General features: G+C 47.8%; 1 protein-coding gene across 1 annotated transcript in view; it reads right to left on the bottom strand.

The window, feature by feature from the left end:
- SCUBE3 (signal peptide, CUB domain and EGF like domain containing 3) overlaps positions 1-12,851 on the bottom strand; it is a 39,841-nt gene that overhangs the window by 23,338 nt on the left and 3,652 nt on the right. Inside the window, exons 2-3 of the mRNA XM_030802568.1 lie at positions 3,056-3,178; positions 2,016-2,141 (exon numbers count right to left, since the gene is read on the bottom strand). Of these exons, the coding sequence (XP_030658428.1) occupies positions 2,016-2,141; positions 3,056-3,178 (249 nt within the window). The remainder of the gene's footprint in view (positions 1-2,015; positions 2,142-3,055; positions 3,179-12,851) is intronic.

The raw sequence follows: 12,851 nt of genomic DNA, 5'->3' as shown, positions 1-12,851 counted from the left end.
AGCCAAAGGTAGTATTGAGACTTTGAACCCTAACCCTAGGTAATCTTTGTTCCTTGACCCTTTCTATACCTAATCATTCTCTTGTGCCTCTGGTTGGTTCTCCCCAAAACACTTACAGGGAAATGGGATGTGGTGAGAATCAGGGGCCTAGAAAAGTCAAAGGCAGCCAAAGAACTCAAAAGCTTATGTTCATGTCCTGTAGGCAACTCACTGTCCTGGTCTAAGTGCCACAGCTTCCCTTCCCCAAGGAGTTCCATAAGAGGCCCTCAAGGGTGACTGGGCAGATATGAGGCCCTTCCCTGGAAGCTAAAATGGTAGGAGAGGTGACCAGGGCTGGGATTAAGGGCCCAGCAGATATCAGGGTTTGGAGGCCTGGGTTGGGTGTAGAAACCTATAGCCTGGGTCCAGTGATGGGTTATGACTAGGTTTGGAGGCAGTTCTGCAGTAAGGAGGCTCTTCTCAGCCAATAGGACTTAAGAGAATTTATCTGTTTGGTCAATTGGTGGGTGGGGACTAGCCCAGCCTGCTTTTCTGGGCATCGTTCCTTTTGTTTCTCTTCCTTTCCTGGTCCTTTATGCTTCTAGTGCCTGTTTTCTGTTGTGGCTACAGGGCGAAGGAATTTGGGAGAAGGCCCTGGGTTCGAATTTTAAATCCTTTTCTGCTATGAGCTTCAGATTTTCTACTTGGGGAAGAGTCTGACTTGGCCCCAGTAATTTTCCAAAATGACAGAGACCAAAGTTGAGTTCAGTTCCTTAGAGCTTCTCTTATCTCTGATCCAGCTCCTGGGACAAAGGAGATCAGTGAGGAGAGGGTGAGACTGGAGATTGCAGGAAGAACTGGGAGAAAACAAGCCTGTAAGGGTCAGAGGCTCCCTGGGGCATAGGGATGCACTGTCATCATCATCAAAAACATTCTTCCCATTACTGAGCTCCTATCATGTGCTAAGGATTGTACAGGGCTCTTTTCATATGTTGTCTTGTGGTGATCCGCACAGCAGCCTTCAAGTGGGTTATTACCACCCCATTCTATTTTATTGTTATTTTTTGAGATAGGATTGCTTGGTCTGGAGTGCAGTGACACAGTCACAGCTAACTGCAGCCTCGACTTCCTGGGCTCAAGCCAAGGAAGAGCTCCCAAGTAGCTGGGACTACAGGTATGCACCATCACGACTGACTAATTTTTATTATTATTATTTTTATTTTTTTTTTTTTTTTTTTTTTTTTTGAGACGGAGTCTCGCTCTGTCGCCCAGGCTGGAGTGCAGTGGCGCAATCTCGGCTCACTGCAAGCTCCGCCTCCCAGGTTCACGCCATTCTCCTGCCTCAGCCTCTCCGAGTAGCTGGGACTACAGGCGCCCGCCACCACGCCCGGCTAATTTTTTGTATTTTTAGTAGAGACGGGGTTTCACCGTGGTCTCGATCTCATGACCTCGTGATCCACCCGCCTCGGCCTCCCAAAGTGCTGGGATTACAAGCGTGAGCCACCGCGCCCGGCCTTATTATTATTTTTTGTAGAGACATGGTCTCACTATGTTGCCCAGGCCTGTCTTGAACTCCTGGGTTCAAGCAGTCCCTCTACCTTGGCCTCCCAAAGTGCTGGGATTATAGGTGTGAGCTACCACACCTGGTCCCACCTCCATTTTAGAGAGGAGAAAGCTGAGATTTCTAAAGATTGGCTGATTTGCCCAAGACCCAAGGCTAGTAAGCAGCAGAACCAAGATATCTGTGTGGAGCCAAATCAGCTTCCTACCATGCCTCACCACTGGCTAAACCCACTATTCCCATCTCCTGGCCCTTGCCCTAGGAGCATTTCATAGCAGCTTCTCCTCTAATGTTTTTCATCCAGCAGGATTTTTCATCCGAAGTGGCCAGTCTCAAAGGGGAGGATGACTTTATTCTCTTGTGAATGTAGCTCTTTTTGATCACTCTCTCCTCCTTCCCTGGGAAATAGGAAATGCTGAAAAGATCTCTTTCTCCACAAGACATCCCTCCACCAAATCCCCACTCCTTTGCTTACCCAAACAGTTGTGTCCATCATGTGCCAGGTGGAATCCATCATAGCAGGTACACCGGTAATTGCCAGGGATGTTGACACAGTCATGCACACAACCTGCATTATCCTCTCGCTCGCACTCATCCACGTCTGTGGGCAAAGAGAAGCTGAGACAGCTGAACCCACCTGCGAACCCACTGTCCACCCCCAGACTCAGCCTTATGGTTGTGTTTACATAGTTATGTTCATAGCCTATAAGCCATTTAGCATTTTTGTGTTTTCATTTAAACCTAAGTCATAAACATTTTCAGGTCTCCATCCAGTCTTTCTAATTACCATTGTACATGGTTGCAGAATATTATTTTTTGATTCTTTTTTCTCTGTTGTTAGAGATTTAGATTTCTTTCATTTATTTTACCATCATAGATAATGCATCAAAGAATATCTTCTCCCACGTATTATTTTGTTTCTTTGAATAAGTCCCCAAGAGTAAAATTCCTGGATCAAAGGAAATACCTTTTAAGATTCCTGGTAGGTATTACAAAATTACTTTTCAATTTATAATGCAACTAGGAATTAACAAGTGTACCCTGTCCACTAAAGTCTTACCAACACTGAAGCTCATAAATTTAATATCTCAAAGCTACTTTAATTTGCATTGATTTAATTATGAGGGGAAGATGTGTTTACATTATGCACTTCCTCTGAAGCACACTTTCTGTTCCCATCCATTGTGGATATGGTGTAAGGGTCTAAAGATAAAGGTTCCAATGTCAGGGAACCTCAGGACTTAGTCTTATGATTTTCATGCTCCTACCCCAGCCAGGTTGTGGGCTGTGAACTGTCCCCACCAGGGCCTCTGCTAGCCTGCATGGTGCCTTTGTGCAAATTAGAAAATGGCACCCTCTCTGGGAAGATGCAGTTGCCCCCCTCACCCCCCCCCCCACCACTTGACCAGTGGAATTTCTAGCCTTGGTGTGATGGAGAGTGGCCAACTGAGGGCAGTGGCACTGGTTTGCCCTCTTCCACAGGTCCCTCTCCTCCAGGTGCCCTCCCAGCCTCACCTTTGCAGTGTTTGCCATCCCCTGTGTAGCCAGACTTGCAGATGCACTTGTATGACCTCGGGGTGTTCTGGCAGATAGCATCGATGTGGCAGTTGTCAGTCCCCTCCACACACTCATCCACATCTGGCAGGGGCAGAGGGGGCACATGAAAACCTCTGTTGGCACCTCTTAAGGGGTGTTTTGAAGGTGGGCTTCCAAGGGCAGAATCCCCTCTTCTCTAAAACAGAGGCAGTGACCCCTCCAGAAACAGGTGCTGTCTCACATCTCTCTGATTTCAGAGTGGGCAGACACTGATTTTGGGAATTCAGAAAGAACCCCCACTGCCCTCAAAAATACTTAATTCACAGTGACAGCTAAAACTCCAGCATTTGAAACACTCCTTTTTTTATTTGAAAACAAACAAAAAACCCTTAGAGTAGGTAGTATACTTAACTTGATTAGGAATAATCAACTTAAAGTGAATGAGTTTACGGAGGAGGCTTAGAGGGAAAGTTAAGGGAAAAGGCATGGGAACAGTGGCCTCTGGGAAGGTGGCAGGGTCCAACAATCATTGGTAAAGGAGGAAGAAAGGGGGATGGGGCATCTGAGGGATCTTCATCTGTCTCATGATTCTGCCTGAGACCAGGCCTGCTTCCACTTGCCCACCATGGAGCCAAGAAGCTTTAGAGGAAAAATGTTCTATCCTGGATGATTTTCCTCAGCCCCTGTGCTGCCAACAATGGAGACATCCAGAGCTGGCAGAGGTTGGCACCAGCTACCTGAAGCCTAATAAGTGCAGCCCTTCGGGCCCTAATCCCCAGTGTTCCTGTCTCCTGGCCCTTGCTCTAACAATAGGTGCTATACACAGAGCTATACTTGAAGGAAGAGGCCACTCATGATCTAGCAAAAAAGAGGATGGTTAAGAAAGGACATAGATGATGCCAGGCGCGGTGGCTCATGCCTGTAATCCTAGCACTTTAGGAGGCCAAGGCGGGTGGATCACGAGGTCAGGAGTTCGAGACCAGCCTGACCAACATGATGAAACCCCATCTCTACTAAAAATACAAAAATTAGCCGGGTGTGGTGATGCATGTCTGTAATCCCAGCTACTCAGGAGGCTGAGGCAGGAGAATCGCTTGAGGCAGGAGAATCGCTTGAACTAGGGAGGCGGAGGTTGCAGTGAGCTGAGATTGCGCTAATGCACTCTAGCCTGGGTGACAGTGAGACTCCATCTCAAAAAAAAAAAAAAAAAAAAGGAAAGGACATAGAAAAGAGTCTTTGGGCGAAAGAGTCCAACTTCTGAGGCAATATTATGGTGCCCTTAAATCTGAACTGAAATAGAGAAACGTGTTATTCAGTTGAAAACGCCTTATTGAGTGTTTGTGAAAGGCACTATAATGATAGCTGTGGAGGCTGAAAGGTGACTCAGCCCAGCCAAAAGGAGAAACAAAAAACATGGAGCAGAATGTGGTACATGCCCTGAAGACATGAGAGATAAGGTGAGGGGGTCCTCCACCCTGCACATCAGAGTCAACTCTCCTAGGAGATGTCCAAGCCACAACCCCAGAGATTCTGGTCACATAGCCTGGACTGGTGCCGGGCCATCAGTATTTTTCTAAAGCTCTTCCAGTTATTCTAATGTGTAGTCAAAGTTGAGAACCTGTGTTACAGGGCAGATCAGAGGAGAAAGAGATTACTTCCAGCTGTAAACTGAGAAACCCAAAATAGTGTCTTAAGTAGCAGCCTGTAAGTGAGTGAGCACTGAATGGGAGGCATTACTCTCCTGTGATCCCACAACTGAGCACAGAAAGGAGATGAGATTTGACACCAAGACAATTTGATATCCAAGTGTGATCTATGGGCTATAGAATTGCCTAGGTTTTATTAAAATGCAGATTCTCAGGACTCGTTATAGCCTTTTTTAATCCAAATCCTTAAGTGATTATTTTTACTGAGTGAATGGATGCATGGACCAGTATTCTGTCCAATTTATAGATACCCAGAGTCCTAGCTTGAGACAGTTATCTGTCCTCTGCTTTTATACTCTGAAACTTCCTGGGGCTAAGAAGAGAACTGAAATCCCCAACACCCTGCCTCGAATCTCACAGGTTTCTGTTCAGCTCTGCATTCTACCCTTCAACTCCTCTGCAGCCAACCATACCAGTTGATTCTAAGTGCTGGGAGCCTCTGTCTACACTTACTCTCCACCTTGCTAGGGCTCCATAGTCATGGTGTCTACCTGCTGGCCCATCCTGGGAAGTCATCCCAAAGTGAAAGAATGGAAAAGAGAGGGCATGGAAGACTAGTTCATAGGTAAGGGCAAGAGGGACCTCGCAGATGGTAAGGTGCTCTGTGGAGAATCAGTTTGTCCAACTGATGAACAGAAAACAATACAAAGAAATGTGCTATCACAGAACGATCGTAAGCACTGGAACCAGTCAGTCCCAGATTCAAATCCAGCTCTACGCCTCTCTAGGGATGGTTTTCTTATTCTCCATCTCCTCCCCCTTAAAATGGGGATAATACTTCCTCATGAGAGCCTGAGAGTAATTGATGGGATAATTTGTGTAAATTGGCTAATAAAGTATCTGGTAAACAGTAGGGTCCCAATACAGGAAGCTTGAGATGGTATTAAATCACTGGTCAGGCAATAGATGCTCTAGACAGTATGACAGCCACTAGCCACATGTGGTTATTTAATTTAAAATTCACTTCCTCAGTTGCACTAGCCACAGGCCAAATGCGCAATAGCCACATGTGGCTAGTGGCTACCATGGTGGAAAGCATAGATATGGAACATTTCCAACACCACAGAAATAGCACTGCTATTAGCACACCACAGGATAGCACTGCTCTGGGGTTCTGAATAAGAGATACTCCCTGGGTCCAGCAGCATGGATACTGGTCTGGAACTGCCCCCCTGGCCATATCAGAGGTATGTACCTGTCTCTGAATCAGCTGGTGCTTCACTAGAGACTGTGTCAGACTATATGGGCTCCCAATTCTTCCCTTTGCCTCCCATTCAGTGCTCACCAGTACCAGAGTGGATCTTGATGCTGATCACCACAAACCCAGGCCCCCCAGCAGATTCTTTTTTTTTTTTTTTTTTTTTGAGATGAAGTCTTGGTCTGTCACCCAGGCTGGAGTACAGTAGTGGTGTGATCTCGGCTCACTGCAACCTCTGTCGCCCAGGTTCAAGCTATTCTCCTGCCTCAGCCTCCTGAGTATCTGGGATTACAGGCATGTGCCACCACACTTGGCTCATTTTTGTGTTTTTAATAGAGACATGGTTTTGCCACATTGGCCAGGCTGGTCTCGAACTCCTGACCTCAAGTGATCTGCCCGCCTTAGCCTCAAGTGCTGGGATTACAGGCGTGAGCCACTACACCTGGCCACAGATTTTTTAGACTCTTCCTACAACCAGACTTCTCCCACCATCTAACTAACCCCTCTCCCTCACCTCCCTGCTCACAATGCTTATCCCTCTCCAGCAAAGAGTCTCTGCTCTGGAAGACATTATCTCTTCCTGTTCCCTCTATAATACCTAACCATCCTATTCCTTTCTATGCATTTATGTATTTTCATTATTCACACTGCAGATACATTCCTCACTTTTCTCTTCCAGCCACACTATGCTCAGCTTTCCATTCTGGCTCAAATTTTTCTTCCCAAAAGCTCTTCCTTGTAAGCCCCGTTCCTGGTGAGTTCCTGGTCCAAGGGGACTGTTTTCCTCAGTTCATTTACAGCTGTCACTGAATTGCTCTGCTAATACTTTAAAGCGTGTTCAGCTTTCCTCGCTTGGCTGGGTACCTGCTGAGGAAGATGTCCCTTCAATGTTTGGTTGGAGTCTTTTGAAGCAGAACAGACCTAAGACAAAGCTGTGAAAGAGGGCCCCAAATTATACCCAGTATCTCCTCCTTTTACCACTCATTCTTCCAGAGCTCCCTCCTACCATATGTGCCCACCCAGAATTTGTCCTTGCAAGGACCCTTCAATACTCACAGCACAGTCTCATCTTAGCCTGTTCTCTCAGGATGCAGGTGCTTACTAGCTGGAAAACCAGTTGATGCTACTGGGTGTGGACTGGTTTAAACCAGTGGTTCTCAACCCTGGGGCTGCACACTGGAATTCCCTGGGGGCTTTTGAAAAAAATGTGAATGTACAGGTGTCCCCTAGACCAGCTGAATCAGGATCTCCAGGGTGAGGCTGTGGCCACTATCTGTCTTCCTTTCCCAAGGTAATGCAAATAAACTATTTGCCCAAGCTGGGAAGAGACCGGGGCAGCCACATGACAGAGTAGTTAAGAGAGAGGTTCTGGAGCAACATTGTCAGTTCAATTGCTAGCTCTACCTGTGTCTGTGTGGTCCTGGGCCAGCCTCTGAACTTACCTGTTCCTTCCTCTGTATGTGGGAATAATATTCATCATAGTACCTTCCCATGGGGCTTCCAGGAGCATCAGTTGAGTTAATACCCATCAAGTACTTAACACCACAGTGTGGGCATACAGCAAGTGCTCAACAAAGGTTTGCTATTTCTTTTCTTTCTTTTTGAAACACAGACAGGGTCTTGCTCTGCTTGTCCAGGCTGGAATGCAATGGCATGAACATAGCTCACTGCAACCTCGAAATCCTGGGCTCAAGTGATCCTCCCACCTCAGCCTACTGAGTAACTGGGACTATATGCGCATGGCATCATGCTCAGCCAATTTTTAAAAATTCTTTTTAGAGGCAGGGTCTTGCTATGTTGCCCAAGCTGGTCTCGAACTCCTGGATTTGAGTGACCCTCTCATGTCAGCCTCCCAAAGTGCTGGTATTACAGGTGTGAGTCACCATGCCTAGCCAAGGTTTGCTACTATTATTCCTTCTCTCCAACCTTCTCCCTGTATTCTTTCTGAACTCCCTTTCCCTATCAAAGCCCCATTTCAGGCCTGGTGTGGGGAAATGCAGCACCAGGTGAGCATGTGTTGGTGGGGAGGATTTGGGGAGACACATCCCCACTGCTTACTCTACCTGTGCTGGGAACTGCCCAAAGAATGGGGGTGAAGTGGGTGAGAGGCCAGTTGGGAACCCAAAATCTGTCCTCTACAATTCTTTTTGAAGGCTAGGGAGATCCCACCCCTACTTCAGGCCATGCATTGGAACCAAAGTTGAGGTGGGGGAGAGTGGTGGCTGCACAGATGCCATAGACAAGCCAAAACCTCCCTGCCTTGCCCTGTCCTGGCACGAAGGCACAAGTCTGTAACTACAGCAGCTTTTCCCAGCACCATCTGACATTTCTTCTGAATTTGCTTTAGCGCCTAGCAGAGCACTCCATAAACTCTCCTAAAGTAGGTAGGAAGGGTAGGATGGGGTATGGGATATGAGGGTCAGAGGGTCAGACCAGAAAGGGTGGATTATTATAATACAAGTAGTCCTAAGATTCTGAGGATGGGCAGGTGTACCCTAAAAGGGAAGCAGTGGGATTCCCGAGCAAATACTTCATCTACTTCACAAGTTTGCCCAGGCCCAGCTCAAGAACAGTAACAAATGGAAATGAGCAAGGATGCCAGCTGTGGACAAGCAGACCCCCTAGGTGGAGTCCACCCCACCTTCCCATTACCACAGGAGTTATTACCTTACCACCCATAGGGGAGGGGGTAATTGTGGGCAAATTTGATGGGCCCAGTGGGACAGTCAGAAACAGCCTGCCTAGAGCCCTAATGTACCCACCCATATGGCTGTGACATCCTCAGCCCAGCCAGGCTAGCCCAGGATATATGGTGTGTGTAGAGCACCCTGCTGTTTTCCTCTCCTTGAATGTCGTTGAGGACCCAGTTCAGGTGCCTCTGCTGGGACACTCCCTGTGGCACTACCAGCCTTCTCTGATCTACTCTTTCTCTTTACTCCTAAGACTTACTGTCAGGCTCTCTGGTCACCTGATCAATCCCAGGCTTGTGATACCTCATATGCTACCTTGTACCATTATTTAACTTTTAGTTCATATGTATAATTTTCCTACTGAAGCAGTAAGCTTCTTGAGGCCATGGCTCCTAAAGCTTTGAAACCCATGCAGCAACTGGAATAGAGCTCAGCATTCATTCACTCACTCACTCACTCAATAGTTATTGAGCACCTCCAGCATGCGAAGCACTGTGCTAGGTGCTGGGGATTTGGCAGTGAACAAGAGATGAATTCTACATTGAAGGCACTGAGTAAATATTTGTTAAACAGATAGACGAGTGGATGGAGACATGGATGCGTTAGTAGTGAGTGGATGAGGTCTCTATCTGTGGCATCCCTTCTGCTCTATGTTACCTCAGAGAAAAATCTCACTTCTTTACTCTCCGTGATCCCACAACTGTTCTGGGTGGAGGAAGTCCCAGGAAGTTTAGTCTCAAGTGGAGAGTAGGGAGAGAGGAAACTAAACTCAGAGGGGTAGTACCCACTTAAAGGCATCCATATGATGAGTGCCGAGGCCAAAAGAGACTGGGACCAGTGAGTCACAGGGTCTCAGGGTCTTCAGACATCATATGGGGCTGCTACAGGGATCTTTTCAGAGCATCCCCTTCAACAGATGTTCCTCAGCCTCCATGCTAACTAACACTCAATGATGGGGCACCTGAGATAGGCATTCCACTGCTTGCCCCTGGTGAGTTCCCTCATTCTCACCTCCAAGTAACATCCAAAATAAAACCAGCCCAGCCTTGGGCCATGATATCCTAACCCACAGCATGTGCACATGTACCCACATCTGTGCATATCTGCTCTACATCCAGATCAAAATAGCAACCAGGGAGATTGGCAGAGCCTGGAGTACCAGGCTGTCTTTCCAGTTTGGGACTGGCTGAGGCACTGTGACCTCAGCGAGAGCCTGGGCCCATCCTCAGTCTAGAAAAAGCTTATGCAAGGATGAGGGTAGCCTAGAATTCCAAGGAAGAGACAGAGCACTTTCTCCTTTTAAAAACAGTATCCTCTCCTCTCACTCAAGCTGAGCCTGCTCAACTGAACAGCCAGGAAAAGCTGCTGGTGTTTGGTGATTTGAAGGGAAGGGGGTCTGAACCTCAGAAGCTTGTCACTTACTGGGGACCCTGATGAGTTTCTCTCTGTTGTCCTGCCTTATCCCTAATCTAGCTCCCTGATCATTTGAATGTAACCCTAATTGGACAAGAATTTTCTCCCTTTCAGTATGGACAAAATCAATAACCATGAATCAGAGACTTTTAGAGGATGGGTAGTGAAGTGGGGGAAGAACAGAACATTGTAGAGTGAGGAGTAGAGAGGCAGGCAGTGGGCATGAGTAGGTTCTGGTTTTGTGATTAGTAATATCTCTTTAAACTAATTGAAAAAAAACTAATTTCAGATTTGTATAATTTCACTAAGTGTACAGTTTTTTCACACAGGTTGGTTCACATGGTCTTCAAACTGTCCTCTCTCATTGAATAGATGAGGAAACTGAAGCCCAGTGAGGATACCTCAGGAAAGAGCAAACAGCTAGTGTAAAGCCAGGATCCAGGTCTTCAAACTCCCAGTCCAGTGCTCTCTAACTACCCACTGTCTTCTCTAAGCACTTGAGGGAGGAATCCATGCCTTAGTCATTATTGTACCTCCCCCAACTCCAACTCAGCACTTAGTTCAGCGTGAAGCATGCATCCAGTACATAACCGTGGAGCAGAAGGAGCTGAAATGTGGATGATCCAGGGAGGAAATCAGCAGTGGGAATGCAGATGCTCTGAGGCTTTGGGCATGGGAGCAGCAGAAGAGAGCAAGGCTGAGTAGTGGGCAGGGTGGGTGCAGACACAGTTGCAATAAGGAAAGGGTGGGCGGTGCAACAGTGGGCAGGCGTTGCCTGCCCTTGGATTCACTGTGCTGGGGCCAAGCAGCTGGTTAGAAACAAAAACAAACACCAGGGATACAGGTTCCTGCTGTTAACAGCTTCAAACCGCCAGAGGAAAACTCCAAATAAATATAATTAGAAACTTGTAAAAACGTCCTCTCTGTAAACCTGCTCCCCAGGGTCTACCCTTCAAGCACTCCCCTTCCCCACCCTCCCCCCAATGCCCACATATCCTGATACTCCCCCCTTTCAGAGGGATTCCTTAGATGTGTTTCCTTATCCTGGATCTTCCCTCCAGCCCTGCAGCCCCTGCCCAGGTCTTTCCTCAGCTTGTTACCACCAGTGACCAGACCTGAAGAGCCCCTGGTGTAGGGTTCAGAAATCCAAACCCCACAGCTCTCTAGGGCTATGGTTATAACCACAGGGAAAACCAGAGGTAAGGGCAAGGACACTGTGCCCTATATAGGGGTCATCATCCCATTTGTGCAGCCAAAGCACAGCATCTAACAGCAACTACAAAGCAGTGCTTGATCTGCAGGGGGACATGTCTAGGCTAGGGCAGAATACAGACAGCTAGTCTCAGAGCTAGAAACACGGAATCCTGGGGCCCAGATCCAAGAATATTCAGTTCCCATAACACGGATATTTCAGCTCCACTTCCCAACTTTGTTGGATACACACATACAGAAACACACGTGTTCTTCAGGGGCTATTTCCAGGGATAAATACCCACTTTATGGACACAGTAAGAACTATCAGCTACTTGGGGTTCCAGGAAACTGGGGTGGGGGAAGAAAGGAAGAGTATCCAAGTATCCTGCCTCGGGCAGGCAGAAGTAGACCAGCATCCAGGGAGGAGAGGGCCTGAGATTTGGGTGAGTAACCTGTGGAGGCCTGGCGCCTTCTGCCTTCAGCAGGAAGGATTTCAGTGAGATGTGCAGAATCTCAGGGCTGCAGGGAACCCTACTGATACTTTACAAGTGAGAAGAGGGATTTCAGTGATTTCCTCTGAGGCTCAAATCCTTAGGCTCTGCATTTGTCTAAACCAACTGGCACCATATACCTCTATATCCCTGGTGCCACTTGAGGCTGGCATTGGGTGGGCATGGGAACAGGAGAGTAGCCAGTCCAATGTCAAGTGGCTGGTGGGGGAGGGGAGTCTCTGTCCCCTCTTAGCCCAGGTGACTAGCTCCTGTACCCCCCAAGCATCCCTGGGTTGGCCTTTGTTTCGCTTCTATACCCAAGGCCCAGCAGTCCTTCTGTTTCCAGACTCCAGTCTTCTGAGCCTGAAGAAGCTGTCCCCAGGTCTGGGCCTCTTGCGGGCACTGCCAGCCTCAGAGCAGCTCTGCAGTTTCCAGCCCTGACAGGGACTCTTTCTTATAAGTGGTCATGTGCTAGGGATACGGGATGTCAAAGGAGGCCCACACCCTGACATTTGGGGACCAGAGCTGGGGGAAAGGACTGAGTGGGTTCAGGCAAGCAAGCTCTTCCAGCTCCATCTTCTCAAAAGGTCTGAAGCCCTTCGTTCCCTTCCCCTGTCCTCAGTTCAAGGCACTGGACCAAGCCATTCCACTTCTTTACTTCTCCAACTAAAACAAAACGCACATTGCCCCACTTCCTTTTTCCTCTCACCAGAGCACTTCACACACACACACACACACACCCTGAGTCATGCACACACATTCACACGTGTGTGAATGCACACTTCACATTCCCAAACTCACACCCAGGGCCGGCTCCTTTTACAACAGGTCCCAGCTGCTCACATCTCAAACCGGTTCTCATGCTCTCAGATTCCTGAAGGTTTCAAAAAACAATCTCATTTGAGGGCTGCTGATGACTGTCTTCTTTCTCTGCCTGCAGTAATTCTGGCCTTAGTGTCTTCTAGTCCCCTTTCTCTTATTCCACCCTGCAGAGACTCAAAGAGATGAGAAGGAAGGGGTTGAAAACAGGGAAAAGTCTCTGTACTCTCCCACCCCGAGGCTTTCCCCACCTCTGAGACATGT

The sequence above is a fragment of the Nomascus leucogenys genome, chromosome 22a (genome assembly GCF_006542625.1).
Source record: "Nomascus leucogenys isolate Asia chromosome 22a, Asia_NLE_v1, whole genome shotgun sequence".
NCBI classification, from domain to species: Eukaryota; Metazoa; Chordata; class Mammalia; order Primates; family Hylobatidae; genus Nomascus; species Nomascus leucogenys.
Note: the sequence above shows the minus strand (reverse complement) of the source record. Positions and strands in the feature narration are given on the sequence as shown.